At 39.5% G+C, this 20,287-nt stretch overlaps 1 protein-coding gene across 4 annotated transcripts in view; it reads left to right on the forward strand.

The window, feature by feature from the left end:
- Nucleotides 1–20,287, forward strand: part of LOC126457440 (zinc finger protein 184-like) — a 91,813-nt gene that overhangs the window by 31,462 nt on the left and 40,064 nt on the right. For 2 of the 4 annotated variants that reach the window (XM_050093718.1, XM_050093722.1), the window contains exons 5-6: nucleotides 3,382–3,488; nucleotides 18,713–19,285. In XM_050093718.1, coding sequence (XP_049949675.1) covers nucleotides 3,382–3,488; nucleotides 18,713–19,285 — 680 coding nt within the window. Of the gene's footprint in view, nucleotides 1–3,381; nucleotides 3,489–18,712; nucleotides 19,286–19,401; nucleotides 19,486–20,287 lie in introns of all 4 variants that reach the window. The other 2 variants (XM_050093721.1, XM_050093719.1) reach the window with 2 other exon arrangements.

A 20,287-nucleotide genomic window follows, 5' to 3' on the forward strand; every position in this document is an offset into this window, starting at 1 on the left:
TGGGGCAACAAGCAGCAAGTTATAATGTGTGCTGCAGAGACATGAACTGAGACCAGTGTTCCAGCCTGCCTCGCAAGAAATGAGTTATTCCGTGCCCTTTTAAAGACAACATTGCTCTTCGTGTGTCTGGTGTGTATCATGCCCCTTGTGAATGCAAAAGTTCTATATAGGTCAGACTGTTCACACAGTTGTAGTGTTGTACAGAGCACAAACAATATATTAAATAAAGGGAGCATGACAATTCGGCCATAGCAGAGGATTGCCTGGACAGTGGACACAAAATACAGTTTCAAGAGATGATAGTCTTGGCTCAAGCATCAACATATTGGGATTCCGTTAAAAAGGAGTTAGCTGAGATATAGAATAAACAACAAAATTTTTAAAATGGACCAGGGGTACACACTTAGTAGGAAGTGCGGTCGGGCTTTGGATATCCAAAGAAATCAGACAGATGTTTGATGTTTTTAGGAAGGTGGGAGCTGCAGTTTCAAATTTGGTGCCAACCCCTGGTGTCACGTGATGACACTCGGTCCCGAATTGGGCCAGAGTTGCCATAAGCTGCTCAACTTGCCTTTCATGCATGCGTTGTTTTGGCCCTCTGTGATTGGTGCCAGAGGCTGCAGTTGTGCCTTTATAAGTGGAAACCATACCCAAGCAGTCAGTTGGTTTTACTCATGGTGATGACTGAAGTAACTGTAGAAAGCACAAGTGTTTTATTTGAGTTGACACACCTTGAAAACGGGGAAGATTTTTATTCAGACAATGCGCTGTGAAAGACTTAGAATAACATACTTTGTCAAAAACAGTTTGGATTCCAAAAAGGACTGTTAACTCAACAGGTGATATATTATAAGGGGCATTAAATAAACAAAAAAAAAAGAGCCGGAGTCTGGAATGTGTAAACCGGTGACAGGAGGGTAATATCTTGGTGTGTGTAACGAGGTTTGGTTCTGACCAGAGCATGGAAGTTCGTAGCCTTTCGCTAGAGGCACGTGTGCACGTCACGTGACTAGACAGAGTTAGCAGCAGCATGCATCAATCATCCAGCGCTGCCAATCGCATTGCAAACAGTGACATGGAGGTGTCAAAAGAAGAGCAAGGATGTATTGTTCGTTTTATGACAGCGGAAGGAGTAGGAGGAATGGACATTCATTGACGAATGTCACAAGTGTACGACAAACACTGCGTGTCCCTTGCAAGGGTCAAGGCATAGCACAAGGGCTTCAGGGAAGGATGGGTGTCGTTAGCTGATGATGCCTGGTCTGGAGCACCACACTGCATTACCGATGACATTGTCCAGCTGGAGGATGCACTCGTTACCCAGGATTGCCAAGTGACAGTGAAAGCCATAGCTGCTGTGATCAGATTGAGCATCGGAAGAGTTCACACGATCTTGAAGGAATGACTGCACATGCACAAAGTGTGTGCCCAATTTACTCATCTGCAATGCTATACTCGGGAAGGGAATGTGTTCTTGGCATGAGTGGTGGCTGGAGAAGAGTCATGGTGTCATCACTTCGACAATGCAAAGCCTCATACAGCCAACACACTTCTGTAGAAATTCAAATGGGAGGTTCTTGGCTACCTTTGGTATAGTCCTGACCTCTCTCCCTGCGATTACGCCATTTTTGGTGCCCTTAAAAAGGCTCTGAGGGACAAACGATTCACCTCGGACGACGACGTCCAGCTGTATGTGTGGAACTGGTTAAAATCGAAACTCCGGGAATTTTATGAGACAGTCATTCACCACATTGTGTCGCAGTGGGACAAGTGTCTCAACAGCCAGTGTCAGTACTTCTGAGATACAGGTATTGGTTTCTGTAATTATGCCTCCGGTTCTTTTCTTTTTGAACGCCCCTTATGGAAAAACAAATAAAAAAATTACTACCATTAGGAATATTTTGCAACATGGCTAAGGCTTTTGTTTGTGTTGACCGTGATGTCCTAATACAAAAGTTAAAATGTTACAGTATAGTAGGCACAACATGTTTGTGGTTTTTATCTTATAAGAATGACAGAAAACAACGTGTGTCACTTCCATGTTAATCACCTAATGATATGCTCTTAGAATTTGAGGCATGGTGTACCATGGCGTTTGATTTGGGGTGCTGTTGTTTCTGACATACACATATGATCTTCCACTTGTAGTTTCAGACTACGCAAATTTTGTATTTTTTGCAGATCATAGAAGTTTGTGAATCAAAAATAGTACCAGGCTCCTAATGAAATATTCGAAAACATCAACAGCGGGTTCAAGGCAAGTGGATTATCATTGTATTTCAAGATTAATTACATACATCTCGTAGAACTAAACAAGCCATAAAAATAATTACCTCAAACAACGAAATTCAAGAAGTAGGAAGTTTTAATTTTTTGGATCTACAGATAGATCACAAGTTCAGTTGGAAAATCCACTACTGAGAATTAATGAAGTGCCTTGGTTCAGCCATGTTTGCAGAAGGCATGATTGTTACCACAGGCAATTTAAAAAATGATGAAAGTAGCTTACTCTGCATATTTCCATTTACTAATGAGTTATCACGTCATTTTATGGAGAAATTAATGTTCCAGGATAGTATTTTCGGAACATAGAAACATGATATAAGAATTATGTATGTCCTTAATTCAAGAATCTCCCTCAAAAATCTCTTCAAAAAATTGGGTATTTTGATAAAAGTAAACAAACTTGGCTATTTTGGGTGCAGCTTTATTATTTCTCCATTGTTACTTGCTAAGTTATATTTTGCATCTGAAGTCAATGGTAATCTTTTTCCATTGATTCAACAGCATAAGACCAGGGACTCATATCACGAAAAAAATGTGTATTCCTGTTTCCAGACCAGTGTTAAACATGTTGGATGTTAGTCAGGATCAATAAGATAGAGAAGAAAAGTGTTTCTTTTTGTGACACTTGTTTGCAATTCTTGTTGGTAGGACCCTTTATTTTCCAAGAGTTCCAGACCCATTCAAAAATTGTCACACCTTTGCATCTCTAAATGAAATGTTTTCAAAACTGAACATGCACTATTCTGAACAAGTCATCACATTCTTTCATGTAACATCGACAATGTATTGTGCAGTGAATGATGCTATGGTGCTGACATTATTTGACTCATTGCTTATTCCTGAGCAAGGCACCGTTCAACAAACCCAAACCTGCTTTCATTCAAGACAATTTGTTCACTTCGTTGGAAGCAGATGGAATTTTTTTTTTTTTTCTTTACGTTGTTAATGTATGCTGTTGCTTCAGTAAGAAAATTCTTGATAGATATTGTTTGGAATTTACTTGCAGAATGTTGAAAACTCTTTGTATATACAATGCCTGTGCATTTACAAAAACTTTTATCTTATGTTTATGTACTTTGTATTTTGTTATTTCAGGAAGCAGTACAACCGCAGCAGCAGGATCAGTTGCAGCCATTATGCCATAAGCAAAACCAAACTGATAATGAGCAGAAGGAAAGCAGCTTTGCTCATTCTAGAGAAAGGTAAATTTCTAACATAGTGTTTTTGTGAAACTTGAAAAAATGAGGGATAAAGCATATTTTTACCATTTCTATTTGATACACTTTTACCTCTACAGTGTTGGAAAACATAATGTACAGCATTAGCCAGTGAACTGCATCTTCAGCTGTGCCGCAATAAGCATCTGATAATGTATATGATGTTGGTCATTAATTTCAGAATTAGGTACCCATTGATGATATCCAAGTGGACCACTTCGTCACAATTAATATGATTTTTGCCATCTTTCGTCTTGAATGTTCTGGAATGATCTCACAAATACTATATCAAATGTGTGATTGTGTTACACTTCTGTTTGATTTTTCTCAGGCAAACAGTTGTTATCTACTAGTACGTTATCTCCTAGTACAATCTTCTTGTAAAAATAACAGCTTATTAACTGTATTACAACAGATACCAAGTTAGGAATTGGCAACAGCCTCTACCCCTAACTAAATAGTGTATCTGTATTTCAGTGACCACTACCAAACACTTGATTGTCTTGCTTTAAGTTGAAGGAAGGTCTGAGGAATCACATTTTTAGTTAATATTTGGGATATGAATATATTTTTCTTAAGTAGCTTTTTAGCTCAGTTACTCTGAAGTTGTGTAGAGTAAGTAATATATAATCAAAAGCACATCATTTGCTACAAACTTCATTACACCGTAGTATGAACTTATTAGTGTCTGTGTGTGTGTGTGTGTGTGACTTTTCACCATTGGCTGTAGAAATTATTTATTTCACAGTTGCAATTTTGGCCTTTGGGCCATTTTCAAATTGTACTTCTTAAGATTTTGCTTTAGAGTATCAGACTTAAAATCCTCCGACATATACTGAAGCAAAAATCTTTTGCAGTTCAGAGAAAATGGCCCAAAGACTGAAATTGCAATTGTGAAATAAATAATTTCTACAGTCAACAGCAAGTATGGTGTCCTTTAAAAGAAAATGCAACATGACTGTGAACCCCTACCATGAGAAGTTTTACTGTTTTCGTTTGTAAGTCACATATAAATTCAACATGCTCTTTTGATTTTATGGAAGCACCCAGAAAGAAGATCAAATTGTCTTTGTTCAGTAGTTTCTTCAATTAATGATGAAGAATGAATGTGATAACACAGGGAAATACATATAGACCTCATTTTAAAAAATCTGTAAGTGTATTTTGTATCTTATTTTCCACATAACATACTGATGAAATAGTCACTTCAGATGACTGGTTGATAGAAAGACTTGTTGGACAGTAGCTCTGGAGAGTACGAAGTTCTTGCACAGTTACAGAAAAGCATAATACAATTAAAGTGTCATAGCAAACAAAATTTGTGATTGAGTTGAGGATTTCTTGGTAGGGAGGACACGGCATGTTATCTTGAGTGGAAAGTCATCAACAGCTGTAAAAATTAATTCTGAAATGCCCCACAGAGTGCGTGGGGATGCTTTGCCATTGATGTTCTATATTAGTGATCTGTCAGATTATATCAATAGCAACCTCAGACTTGTTGCAGATGATGCAGTTGACTATAATGAAGTACTATCTGCGAAAAATGACCCCGGTATACAGTCAGTTCTTAATAAGATTTAAAGTCTAAATATAGACAGCTTGTTTTGAAGGTTCAGAAATATTAAATTGTGCTCTTTACAAAATGCAGAAAAGTAGTATACCGTATTTACTCGAATCTAAGCCGCACTTTTTTTCCGGTTTTTGTAATCCAAAAACCGCCTGCGGCTTAGAATCGAGTGCAAAGCAAGCGGAAGTTCTGAAAAATGTTGGTAGATGCCGCCACAACTAACTTCTGCCGTCGAATATATGTAGCGCTACACAGACATGCTTTGTAGGCACAAAGATAAATACTGGCGCCAAAACCTCTGCGTCAGTAAATAAATTTAAAAAAAAGGTGGAAGACGAGCTTTTTTTTCTCCGCCCCGAGTTTCAACCACTGCATTTTCATACATTATCCAACGAAGTAAATACAAATTCCGTATTGTTCATCTTCGAATGTATTAGAATTTCAATGTTCTACGAAAATCCGACTGGCAAGACTGTTTGGGATGTTTTTCAATATGGCCAACTCTACGTTCTGAATTTTTTCCTACCTGTGAGAAGAGGTGGTTGCTAATAGTAACCTGATGAAATGTGAATCACAAGCAGTATTCTCTTCACCATAAGAGTAATACGAATATAAACATTTTGCCATATGTTCTTCCGTGTTTGTTGCTATCTCATTTAAATCCTGTCTGCCTAATAAACTACGAAACTAAAAGTGAGACAACAGCAAACGCGGAAGAATACACTTATCATGTCATGTTTATATTCGTATTATTCTGAGCCTAATAGTGATACAGTCAGAAATGAACCACGGCAACTGACTAGATTTTTAAATCTAAGATGACTCTAATTTCTTTGCAGAATTTGATGTACTAAAGAAGCGGCCGCAAAGATTTTCAAACGGAGAAAAATTTTCGCCTAACTCTCGTTCAGAACATGTTCTATCATACGCAGCCTATTATTTTGTTCTTGTTGATCATTCTCAAAGAAAGCAGCAGTGTAAGTAACAACAAATAGCAGTCTCTTGACATTGCTTCGCTAATGAGACGATTCGCTTCTTTTTAGTTGTAAGCGGCGGTAGCGCGCACAAAAGCAAGCCATGCCGCGAACGGCGACAGGCCGTAAACACGCACTATCAGAATGCGACAAACAATGCATGACACAGTACAGTGATGCATTTTCAGCTTAGAGTGACGTAAACACCTATAACAGAGAAAACGGCACATATCAGATCAAACAAAATAAGCAATCGATTCAAACCAGACGAAGCACGTGAAAAAGGAATGGTACCCGTGTAAATACGGACGGAGCGCCTGACGCATAGCAATGGCTACCTGGTAAAGCTTACGACTCGAACCAAACTACTGTAGCTGTATCGTCATTCATTCGACCTAAATTGTGTCTCATATTACAATGGACCAACTTTGTTTCGATTTGGAGGTGCGGCCTAAAACTTTTCTCTCGCCTTTAATTTCGAGTCTCAAATTTCAGGTGCGGCTTAGGTTCGGGAAATCTTTTTTTCCTTTGTTTCGAGTCTCATTTTTCAGGTGCGGCTTAGATTCGAGTGCGGCTTAGATTCGGGTAAATACGGTACTTTATTTTACATTAATTTATATGGGATAAATTGTTTCGCTTATTGAGTGTTTCACACTAAGAGCAAGATTCTGAAATGAATTATGCTCACTATGCAACTTTCCATTATATGGAGTCACAGCTACCACAGTGTGTTCACTGGAATCAAAATATTTTTCCCAAAAGATTTATTTTGATGTAGGACCAAATAGAAGTCAGATGTTGGCAAATCTCATAAATAGTATGGATGTTCCACTTCCATCAAGTTATGTAATCTTTCTGGCAGATGAAACTAGCTTTGCCTTTTCCATTCGTGGTCACACTATTTTTTACTACTGATTTGCTTCTGTCATGAATGGTTGAATCATATCCCATGTACAGCAACAAACCTGCCGCCTGCAACTTATGCAAAGCTTTCTAAAAGCTAATTGTTTGTGTAAACTGCCTATAGTATCAGCTGTTTCATACCTTTAATCACCGATTGTACTTTCTGGATATTTTCATCTCTGTTTGCAGTTTTGTATTATCCTGCATATAGATTGTGTAAAGAGAATTATGGCGACAGTTGAATTAAGCTGCCCATTTCTTGACTGTTGGAGAGGAGCAGATTATTAGAAAGCTACATGAGCTTGGGTAAATTTCTGTTAGCTAATAAATCACCCAAAACAAATAGTATTAATTGAATTGACATGGTGTTCTAATTTATCTATTTGAATGAAACACTCACTATATAACAGTTTTAAAATGTCATGCAGTCAGAAGTATTCCACAGGTTGTGTTTACAGTCCTTTTGCATTATTACACAGTGGGACCTTAAGTCCCAGGGTGCCAGTGAAGTATTTTCAGGGGGGGAAATATCCCACATTTATTAATTTGAAACAAGTTAAGTATAAAGTGGACACAGATGCATTCAGGAAATTAAGCTGGGATTCTGAGCTACTTGATTTAACGATCATTTGGCCTGTACATCAATACTTTACTTGTAACCTGTGCATTTGCAGAAAATCATAATTTTACTGATGTCACATTAAATAACTTGTACTCTTGTCAGTGGCAGCTATGCCATTTGTGGGCACAAGGTAGCAGTCTCCTGCCTAAAGCTACGTGGCTTCAGTGTAATTTGCCATAGTGGACATGTCGTCAGAAAAGCACAGCAGCTGTAGCAGTGTGGACTGCTGAAAATGTATGTGTCCCTAAGTCAGAATGTTTAACTCAGCAGTTTCATTAGTGTATCACAAGACATTCTTTTGCTGAGGAACTGAGTAGTCAACATCAGTAATGTGAATTTTTTCCAAAGTTTAGCAATGAGCTCTTCCAGTAGAGTAAGTTAAAAATAAAATAAAATAAAATTTTAGCTTTGTTATCTCCATCTTCTCTCTGTGGCACTGCTACTATTTTCTCTGCTATTGGCTGTAACATTTCTCTGACGGTTTTGAAGTTTATTTCATTATTTTTGTTTGTCTTGTCTCTGCTTCTTTACCATTTCTTCTTGTGCTTTGAACTGCTAACTTTAGTAAGCTACTTTCTAAAGTTTGTAACATATGATATCTTTATGCTTCACACGATCAGGGCATTCTGAGCAGTGCCAGTGGCATTCCTCCTACCTTAACCAGTAGTCAGATAACTGAACTTTGCTGGCGGTGTGAAGTGAACTGAGGCAGCTGCCATAAATTGTCCTTCCAATAGCTTGCTGGTGATGTCTTCCATTTCTTTTCATGCTTGGTCCTGTTTACAGGCCTGTAAACACGTATCGAGTGTTTAAGAATTCAATTTTTGTAATGGAATTTATCCCCTATGTGTTTGTCTTCCTTTCTAGACATAAGTTGCCCATTGATTATGTAATGTTCAAAGTAGATGTAACATTGGTGTACCTTTAACATGAATCAAGACATAACAGGAGACTGTGTTGTCAAGTAAATAGACTCGGTGCAAATCCAAACAGAGAATTTTTCGTTAGGTTGTTGTGTTGCTGTCTCTGCACAAGAACTTATCAAAAGATAATGACAAAACAAGAGGAAAAATGACATAATTGTTTACATCTTCACAGTAAGAATTGGATGTGTAATGGGCTTGCAAGTATATGTCATCTTGTATTGATGTTGTTGGATATGTGAGCTTTGTTTCTAGTGGCCAGTTATAAGACCCTATAACCCTCTTACCAGTACTCAGATGTAGTGTTCTCTTTATGATAATTTTTTTGAAAATCACTTCACATCTGTGAAACAGTGCGACTGTGCTATGGCTTTGTATGTCTGACATAACATCTAAAAGTCTAACCGCAAACCCAAACAATAATAATATTTGTGCGGTGAATGCTATACTTAACTACAGTGCACTCTTTAACTAATCTTGACCCCATGTTTACCTACCTGAAATTTGTTATTATGAAAGGAAAGATTGCTGCTCACCATGTAACAGAGACATTGAGTCGCAGACAGGCACAACAAAAAAACTACTAAACGCATAAGCTTTCGGCCAGAAGGCTTTCTTCCGAAACACACACACACACACACATACACACACACACACACACAGGCGCGCACGCGAATGCAGCTCACACACATTACCACTCCCTTGGGCTGCCGGAGCCAGACTGCGAGCAGTTGTGTATGGTGGGGGAAGCAATGTGGGTTGTGGGGGTAGATGCGGTAGGAGCGGGGTACTGGTGGTGGACAGTGTAATGTTGTTGTGGGAGCTGACAGGGAAAAGGTGGAGAGAGTGTAGGGCAGCTAGTTGCAGTCGGGATGTTAGATGGGAACGTGGAGAAAGAGGAAAGTAAAAAGACCTACCCTCCTATATAAAAGATACCAACCATTTCCTCCACAGATTCTCCACAGCTCCTGCTCCTTCACCATATGGTGTGCTGCTTGACACCATCGATGCCACCTCCCTTTACCCTAAGGCCCGTTTCACATTGGGACACTGGTGACGGTTGCCAGTGATGGTCATCAGTGACTGTGGTGAACACTCCTGGATCACTGGTCTCTGACACCACAGGTATTGCCAACTGATTAGTTAATGAAATGGACTCGTACACAGGTAGCAACTAAATTTCGCTAGTTTTGTGGTCCAAAAAATAAGGTACTAAATTTGAACAAAGAATATACAACTTACCAATTTTGTTTTTCTCAACCATGCTCTTCTCATTGCAATCACACACACACTTTGTTATAATTTCTTGCCACGCATTCGTTTTCATCACTTTGTTGCTATAAGTCATCGCTTTTCACATCCCAAATAGCAGGACTACTTTCTACTTCACTTATAAAGTCTCCCATCTTAATCAAATCTAAACTTATGGCTAAAGTGTGTACAGTATAATGTACAATGAGTGTTTCGCGTCACTGTCTCAGAAATGACTGCCTGTCGGTTGGCAAATCTGCAGCGCTGTCTCTGTGATCTGTGTCCCAGTGCAAACACTCCAATTCAAACTAATGCATGTCCAGTGGTGACTGCTGTGAGAACAGTGACCTCCTCTGTCACATGTGGTGAGGATGAGTCAGTGCTGGGTCACAGTGGCTCGGTGTGAGGCAGTGTAAGTGTCCCAGTGTGAATGCTCCAGTTCAAACGAATGTATCTCTGTCGGAGAGAGTCGCTGGTGACCGTCACCAGTGTCCCAGTGTGAAACGGGCCTAACATCCCTAATGCCCTTGGCTTAGACGCTATGGAACAATACCTTTCCCAACACCTTAGGAATTCCAAATCTACAACTCCCTTCCTAATCACCATGACCAACTACATCCTCACCCACAAATTACTTCTCCTTTGAAGGTGTCACCGACAAACAAATCTGGGGTGTGGCAATAGGCATCTGCAAGGCACCATCCTAGGCCAACCTGTTCATGGGCTTCTAGAGAAATCATTCCTAACCACCCAAAATCCCAAATCCCTGACCTGGTACAGATTCATTGATGACATCTTCTTAATGTGGATTAAGGGTGAGGACACCCTATCCACATTCCTCCAGATTCTCAACACCTTCTGCCCCATTTTCTTCACCCCGTCTTCCTCAACCCAGCAAGCCTCTTTTTCGATGTTGATCTCCACCTCAAAGACGGCTACATATCAAACGTACCAACCACTAGCAATACCTCCACTTCGACAGTTGCCAACCACCAGAAAGCCCCTTCCATTCAGCCTATCCATCTGTGGCCCTCACATCTGCAGTAATGAGCAGTCCCTCTCAAAATGTACCAGGGGTCTCACTGAGACCTTCACAGACCGTAACTACCCTCCTAGCCCTGTACAGAAACAGATCTCCTGTCCTTACCTCACCACCTATAAAGTCCCATTGTCCAGCAACAGAGGAACATTCCCTCATGATTCAGTACCACCCAGGACTGGAGCAGCTGAATCACATTCTCCACCAGGGTTTCGACTAGCTCGCATTGTGCCCTGAAGAATGTCTAGCCCACTATCCTCCCCACCCCTCCCACTGTGGTATTCCATTGCCCACTGAACGTACACAATATCCTAATCCATCCCTACAAAACCTTCCCTCCAACCCCTTGCCTCTTGGCTCATATCCCTGCAATAGACCTAGATAAAAGACCGGCCCCGTACCTTCTGCCACCACTGCTTTCTGCAGTCTGGTCACAAGTGTCACATGTCTCATAAAAGCAGGGCTACCTGTGAAACCAGTCGTGTAATCTACAAACTATGCTGCAACCACTGTGCTTTGTACTATGTGGGCATGACAACCAACAAACAGTCTGTCTGCACGAATGGCCATCAATAAACTGAGGCCATAATACAGCTGGATCACCCAGTTGGTGACCACACTGCCCAACACAAGTCTTCATTTTAATGAATGCTTCGCAGTCTGTGCCATCTACATCCTTCTTATCAACACCGTCTTTTCTGAATTTCGCAGTTGGAAACTCTCCCTGCAATATATCCTTTCTGTCCATAACCCTCCCGGCCTCAGCCTTCCCTAGTCGTCGTCCTGCACCCAACTATCCCACTCCATGTCTCCACTGTGCAGCATTCTGTTCCATGAGCACACCCCGGTCTTTCTACTACACTCCATTTCTGCCTCCCCCTTCTCTTCCGTCTAACCTCCTGACTGCACCTAACTTCTCTACCTTCTCTCCACTTTGTCTGTGTATGCTCTGTATGCTCCCACAAACAGTACTTCTCCGTCCACCACCTATACTGTGCTCTACCTCCCCCTCCCTGCCCCAACTACCGCCAGCCACCACCCAGATTGTTTCTGCCACCATGTGGAGTTTTTCACAGTCTGGCCAAGGCAGCCAGAGGCAGGGTCATACGTGTGTGAGCTGTGTTTGCATCAATGTGTGTGTGTGTGTGTGTGTGTGTGTGTGTGTGTGTGTGTGTGTGTGTGTGTGTGTGTGTGTGTTTGTTTGCTATTTTGAAAGAAGGCCTTCTGGCCAAAATCTTACATGTTAGTATCTTTTTAGTGTGCCTGTCTACGACTCAACATCTCTGCTATATGGTGAGTATCAATCTTTCCTTTTCATAATATTGTCATTATTCAGCCCTAGATTTTCCGTTGTTTGATTTTAACTGAAATTTAATTGGGCTGTCGAACTTCCGAAGCAGCCACTAAACATAGTGGCTGCATCCACTACTGGAACAGGAATTGTGGTTAAACTCACCTTGAGAAATTCCTCCTCAAATTAATGCTTTGGAGGAGAATTAATAAAGTACAAAAACAAGAATGAAACTGAGAAGATATTTATTCACTTTTTTCAGTAGTTTTAGGGCTTTCCGCAGTTCAGTGAATATTAATATGTATCATTTAAATAAACAAAATATGCTCTTGAAACTTTAAGGAAATATCTTTATGCAGATGAATTTTACTCAACGGATCTAGCAAAGTGACCCCCTCAAAAGCATTTAAGACAATGTTGTAGCTGCTGGTACATTTATCATTGTTACATTAGAACATAAGAAGTAAGAAAACTGAAATGGATATTTGAAATGAAACAGAACCACTCTGTAGGTATAATAGACAATATATTGAACAAAGTTCACTCGATCACAGAACAGGTTGGAGTAGTCTGGCTCTCCTTTACATTAATGACAGTACGAAAGGTCACAGCTTGCTATATTAATTGTAGTTCAGTTGATGATGTGATGTCAGAACAGTTGTGCAAATTTTTCACGCCCCTGGTTAAAACAATATGAGAGTGGTGTCATCTAGCCTACAGTTATTCAGCACACTTGAAACAAAGTTGTGCAACCACTGCAAACCCATAATTGAGCTTGGTAATTCTTGTAAGCATGCCCAGTAATTACCACAAATGACTTTCTATACAGAAATATTAATAAATGTGTTCCTCCAATATTTTGTGCAGGTGTTAGCCTAAAGAGTAAAATTTTGCTATGTGCAACAAAGAAACATGACTGTTAATGTCACTGGTGTCTGGCTACAAGTTTTTTCCTTTTATAAGGCATTTCCAAAATTGAATGCAACAAGGCAACCTGTTATCCCTGTCTCACCACCTACATCACATTTTCTCTTTTAGAAAAAAGCATTCTCCAGGTGGAAAAACAAGGGTAAAAGCCTAGTGGCTTTCTTCTGTCAGGTGCATGTTTTGCTACTTTTTGCAATAATAGATAATATTAAGTTAAGGATGGCATCAGACCTTACATAAATGATTTGTTTTATCTTCTTAAATGTAGAACAGTAATTTAATTTTGTATTTATCATTTACATTAAAATTTTACCACTTTACTAAATAAGAATGTCAGATACAAACAACACACTATATATGTGGATGATAACACTGTTCAGTAGATTAAAACTGAAGAAACTGCAAAAAGGTGGGGATTTAAGGAGACGGGACCTGGATAAACTGAAAGAACCAGAGATTGTACAGAGTTTCAGGGAGAGCATAAGGGAACAATTGACAGTAATGGGGAAAAGAAATACAGTAGAAGAAGAATGGGTAGCTTTGAGGGATGAAATAGTGAAGGCAGCAGAGGATCAAATAGGTAAAAAGACGAGGGCTAGTAGAAATCCTAGGGTAACAGAAGAAATATTGAATTTGATTTATGAAAGGAGAAAATACAAAAATGCAGTAAATGAAGCAGGCAAAAAGGAATAGAAACGCCTCAAAAATGAGATCGACAGGAAGTGCAAAATGGCTAAGCAGGGATGGTTAGAGGACAAATGTAAGGTTGTTGAGGCTTATCTCACTAGGGGTAAGATAGATACTGCTTACAGGAAAATTAAAGAGACCTTCGGAGAAAGGAGAACCACTTGCATGAGTATCAAGAGCTTTGATGGAAACCCAGCTCTAAGCAAAGAAGGGAAAGCAGAAAGGTGGAAGGAGTATGTAGAGGGTCTATACAAGGGCGGCATAATTGAGGACAATATTATGGAAATGGAAGAGGATGTAGATGAAGATGAAATGGGAGATATGATACTGCGTAAAGAATTTGACAGAGCACTGAAAGACCTGAGTCGAAACAAGGCCCCCGGAGTAGACAACATTCCATTAGAATTACTGAGAGCCTTGGGAGAACCAGTCCTGATGAAACTCTACCATCTGGTGAGCAAGATGTAGGAGACAGGCAAAATACCCTCAGACTTCAAAAAGAATATAATACTTTCAATCCCAAAGAAAGCAGGTGTTGACAGATGTGAAAATTACTGAACTATCAGTTTAATAAGTCACAGCTGCAAAATACTAACACGAATTCTTTACAGACGAATGGAAAAACTGATAGAAGCCAACCTCGGGGAAGATCAGTTTGGATTCCGTAGAAATTTTGGAACACGTGAGGCAATACTGACCCTATGACTTATCTTAGAAGAAAGATTAAGAAAAGGCAAACCTACGTTTCTAGCATTTGTAGACTTGGAGTAAGCTTTCAAATTCTGAAGGTGGCAGGGGTAAAATACTGGGAGCAAAAGGCTATTTACAATTTGTACAGAAAGCAGATGGCAGTTATAAGAGTCAGGGGTATGAAAGGGAAGCAGTGGTTGGGAAGGGAGTGAGACAGGATTGTAGTCTATCCCCGATGTTATTCAATCTGTATATTGAGCAAGCAATAAAGGAAACAAAAGAAAAGTTCAGAGTAGGTATTAAAATCCATGGAGAAGAAATAAAAACTTTGAGGTTCGCCGATGACATTGTAATTCTGTCAGAGACAGCAAAGGACTTGGAAGAGCAGCTGAACGGAATGGACAGTGTCTTGAAATGAGGGTACGAGATGAACATCAACAAAAGCAAAATGAAGATAATGGAATGTTGTCGAATTAAGTCGGGTGGTGCTAAGGGAATTAGATTCGGAAATGAGAGGCTTAACGTAGTAAAGGAGTTTTGCTATTGTGGGGAGCAAAATAACTGACACTGGTCGAAGTAGAGAGGATATAAAATGTAGACTGGCAATGGCAAGGAAAGTGTTTCTGAAGAAGAAAAATTTGTTAACATTGAGTATAGATTTAAATGTCAGGAAGTCGTTTCTGAAAGTATTTGTATGGAGTGTAGCCATGTGTGGAAGTGAAACGTGGACTATAAATAGTTTCGACAAGAAGAGGATAGAAGCTTTCGAAATGTGGTGCTACAGAAGAATGCTGAAGATTAGATGGGTAGATCACATAACTAATGAGGAGGTATTGAATAGAATTGGGTAGAAGAGGAGCTTGTGGCACAACTTGACTAGAAGAAGGGATCGGTTGGTAGGACATGTTCTGAGACATCGAGGGATCAGCAATTTAGTATTGGAGGGCAGTGTGGAGGGCAAAAATCGTAGAGGGAGACCAAGAGATGAATACATTAAGCAGATTCAGAAGGATGTAGGCTGCAGTAGGTACTGGGAGATGAAGAAGCTTGCATAGGATAGAGTAGCATGGAGAGCTGCTTCAAACCAGTCTCAGGACTGAAGATAACAACAACAACACCAACACCACTGTTCATTTATACATAGGAGGAAGTTAGTTTTCAGTGTGGGAAACTTGAGTTTGTTAACTGTTCAGTTTAAATGTAATGAATATTAACAGTGGGTTATCTGCTTCTGGTAACATTGTCTTGTGCTGCATATTCGTAGAGTTTGCTAATTTCTAACATGAAGAGGACGTTGTAGGAAAGCAAGAGCTCCAGAGGCTGGAAAACACAATTGAGATAGAGTTGATCTTGAGCTGCAAAAATCATAAGTAGGGGTTATTTGACCAGTGTCAAAGGACACCCTGTGGATGAAAACTACTTTTCTTGTTTTTGAAAAAAAGATATGTAATGTCTTGCAGACTCATCAGTTAACTTAAACCATTTTCTGTATGGGTTATTTGGTTGTAGTCATTGTGATTTCTGGCACCTTTTTCAGCAGTAGATAATGAGGAAAAGTTTGTCTTTAATTATAAAAGCAAGGATTGCTTGTTGTGCAGCTCATCTTGTGTTGGCAGTCTGCAAATGTTAATAGTACACATGAAACAGAACTTAGACTGGTTGAGAGAAACTACTCTACGAGCCTGGTTTTTAGCATGATAGAGTAAATATTGCCTTCCTATCAAATAAACTACCGTATTTACTCGAATCTAAGCCGCACTTTTTTACCAGTTTTTGTAATCCAGAAAACCACCTGCGGCTTAGAATCGAGTGCAAAGCAAACGGAAGTTATGAAAAATGTTGGTAGGTGCCGCCACAACTAAGTTCTGCCGTCTAATATATGTAGCGCTACACAGGCATGCTTTGTAGGCACAAAGATAAATACTGGTGCCAAAACCTCTGCTTCAGTAAATAAATTAAAATAAAAAAAAAGTGGAAGACGAGCTTTTTTTCTCCGCCCTGAGTTTCGACCACTGCATTTTCATATATTATCAACGAAGTAAATACAAATTCCGTATTGTTCATCTTCGAATGTAGCAGAATTTCAATGTACTACGAAAATCCGACTGGCAAGACTGTTTGGGATGTTTGTCAATATGGCCAACTCTATGTTCTGAATTTTTTCCTACCTGTGAGAAGATATGTTTGCTAATAGGAACCTGATGAAATGTGAATCACATGCAGTATTCTCTTCGCCATAAGAATAATACGAATATAAACATTTTGCCATGTATTCTTTTGTGTTTGCTGCTATCTCATTTAAATCCTGTCTGCCTCATAAACTACAAAACTAGAGTGAGACAACAGCAAACGCGGAAGAATATACATATCGTATCATGTTTACATTCGTATTATTCTTATGCCTAAGAGTGAGACAGGCAGAAATGAAGCACAGCAACTGACTAGATTTTTAAATCTAAGGTGACTAATTTCTGTGCAGAATTTGATGTTCTAAAGAAGCGGCCGCAAAGATTTTCAAACGGAGAAAAATTTTCGCGTAACTCTCGTTCCGAACATCTTCTATCATACACAGTCTATTATTTTGTTCTTGTTGATAGTTATCAAAGAAAGCAGCAGTGTAAGTAACAACAAATAGCAGTCTCTTGCCATTGTTTCGCAAATGAGACGATTCCTCTTTTTTTTTTAGTGGCGGTAGCGCGCACAAAAGCAAGCCTTGCCGCGAGCGGCGACAGGCCGTAAACACGAACTACCAGAATGCGAAAAACAATGCATGACACAGTACAGTAATGCATTTTCAGCTTAGAGTGACGTAAACACCTATAACAAAGAAAACGGCACTTATCAGATCAAAGCAAAATAAGCAATCGATTCAAACCAGACGAAGCACGTGAAAAAGGAAGGGTACCCGTATAAATACGGACGGAGCGCCTGACGCATAGCAATGGCTACCTGGTAAAGCTTAACTGCTGAGCTTACGACTCGAACCAAACTACTGTGGCTGTATCGTCATTCATTCGACCTAAATTGTGTCTCGTATTACAATGGACCGACTTTGTTTCGATTTGGAGGTGCGGCCTAAAAGTTTTCTCTCCCCTTGAATTTCAAGTCGCAAATTTCACGTGTGGCTTAGATTCGGGAAATTTTTTTTCCCTTTATTTCGAGTCTCATTTTTCTGGTGCGCCTTATATTCGAGTGCGGCTTAGAATCGAGTAAATACGGTATGTGGTTTCACATTTGCTATGTGAATACCAGCAAATTTCACTTACTTGAGCAGACAAAAAATTGCACATTGTATTAATTTTGAATCTGTTATTAGATATGATATAATTTTCTTGGGAAGTTCAAGAAGTGTATCTCAAATACTGATACTGCAAAAGAAAATTGTCATATACATTTGTACTGCACAGCCAACAAGAGTCTTGTCGCCCATTATTTCAGAGACTACAAATCCTAACTGTGGATAATATAAAATTACTTTTATTTCTTGTGTTATATATGTGGTTATAATGATCTCAAATAATTTGTGTCTGCCATGTAGGAAGATTATAATTTCTCTAATGCGTATGGAGGGGACAGTTACAGCATGGACGTATTTTAGTTGCCTTTAACAAGAGGAACATGTGAATGAAGATAATTATGTAGTGATATTCCATACACCAATTGAAATTGTATGCTCGGATTCCACAGTATATGGGGATGACAATACAAAGTTAATGAAATAAAAAGACACACTAACGAAACAAATCAGTAATCAATAAACAGCATGAAAAGGCAACAACCTGATTGATGCATCAAATGTAGATGCATATTGCTGTACAGAGGCTACACTAGATTTCAAATTACTGCTCCTTCTCTAGCAATTTTGCCCACACACACAAACATCTCATTCCCCCTCTCCTTCAGTGCCACGTTGATGAGGGTGATATTATTTCACTTTTGTTAAACTGGTAATCATGGTGTGTTACAAAAAGAAGATCCCACTGATTACAGCACAGATATGCTGAATTATGGTTGTGCAATGAATCTGACAAGCATCTATGTTTTGCAAAAACAGGCAGGCTTTTTGCAATAATTGGGGTCTAATTAACCTTCATATACTCTGAGCTTTTGCAGATGTTGTTCATATTGACAGCCTTCATGACCTGAATTATATTTCCTCCTGTTCTATATGAAATTAAATAATCAATACTATTTTTTAACTATTGATAATATTAATGAGATTGAATTTTTTTCAAATATAAAGTGTGTAAAACTAAGGATTAAGGGTGCTCTAATAATTGTGTAAATTTTAAAATATTTAATTTGAATTTATATTGTTTCATCTCAATTGCCCAGCAGGTCAGTGTCTAACTCAGGAAGAGAAGGTAGCAGTGACCGAACACAGAAGTTTCCATACAATGCTCAAGACATGAGAAGTATAATGAGTGAACCATATACATATTTCTACTCTGGAACACCAACTATGGTTCCGCCATACATGCAATATAAGGAGGAATATGATAGGATAATAGAGAGGACGTTATCTAGTGGAATTTTTTCTCAGTCTCACAGTGCAGTGAGTAAGGAACCTTTCAATAATCCAAGTGTAGTGAATAAAGTGACACCTGCAAAACTGAGTTCAGATGCTCGTGCATTGGCAGCCAAAAGGATTCACCCTTGCAATGTGTGTGGGAAGTCCTTCACAAAAGTGTACAGCTTGACTACCCATCAGAGAATCCACACTGGTGAGAGGCCATACTCTTGTCCAGAGTGTGGCAAGGCCTTCACAGAAGGTAGCAAACTGACTAAACACAGGCGCATCCATTCTGGAGACTGGCCTTATACTTGCCCACAGTGTGGCAAAGGATTCTCAGATTCCTACAACCTCGCTCGTCACCATCGCAGTCACACAGGAGAGCGGCCTTACAGGTGAGTTGTACTGTTAAGTTTTTTTTTTTTAGAGTGTGTGTGTGTGTTGCATTAGTTTGAGTGGGTTCTTGAGGGAGGACAGCTAGCTGACTGAGCACTGGTGAATGGCCCTACAGCTGCCCGCAGTGCGGCAAGGGCTTCTCCGACTCGTGCAACCTCGTCCGGCACCATCGCGGTCATACGGGCGAGCGCCCTTTCAGGTGAGTTAAAATTTTCATAAATTCCCCAGGGAGGTAAATTTAGTGTGATATCTTTCAGAAAACTATTTGTCATTAGCTTCAGAGTGACCTTTGGGTGTGTGCATGTATGAAGTACACAGTACAACCTCGTTTATCTGGGACCAGAACTGATACGATAAATCAAATTGGAGAATATTTTGAAAGAAGGTGAATCTTGTACAGTAACGAAATTACTTGCAACATATTGAGATATAACAACAGTATCCCCTTCTTTTCTTACTGAGGCTTGACGTAATGTCCTTTGCTTCAAACAAGTATAGTATGACATTTTTCAGCAGCATGATAATAGAATTGTTTGTTAGTTCAGTTGTAGTGGTATCAAACTGACACTCCACCGTGATAAGAGTGAGCAGATGCATAGTATTTGCATGTCATCTGCTCCTATTGTGTTGTCATTACTTCCTCCTTGTTCTCGGTTTCCCAATTGTCTGCCCCAACATTTGAACATTCTGTTATTTTTGAAAACATTGGTGAAATGATCTCATCAGCCATAATGTAAAAGTTGTTGCTTGCCAGTTGTGCTAGGGACACACAACAAGGAATAGTTTTCTCCCTGCTGAGATGTTTTGGGTGGTGGTTGAGACAGTTACAGGTGGCAGCCATAAATGAAAATTCAGACAAATAACTGACTCTTAATGTAATATTGATAAACTATGCACTACCACATTTAAAAGCTGTCAGGTAAGAAAAATGTAAATTGCAACTGAAAAATGTTCATCAGAGATTAATTGACATCATAATAAATGAGGGTCAGATGAACTAG

The sequence above is a fragment of the Schistocerca serialis genome, chromosome 2 (genome assembly GCF_023864345.2).
Source record: "Schistocerca serialis cubense isolate TAMUIC-IGC-003099 chromosome 2, iqSchSeri2.2, whole genome shotgun sequence".
NCBI lineage: Eukaryota > Metazoa > Arthropoda > Insecta > Orthoptera > Acrididae > Schistocerca > Schistocerca serialis.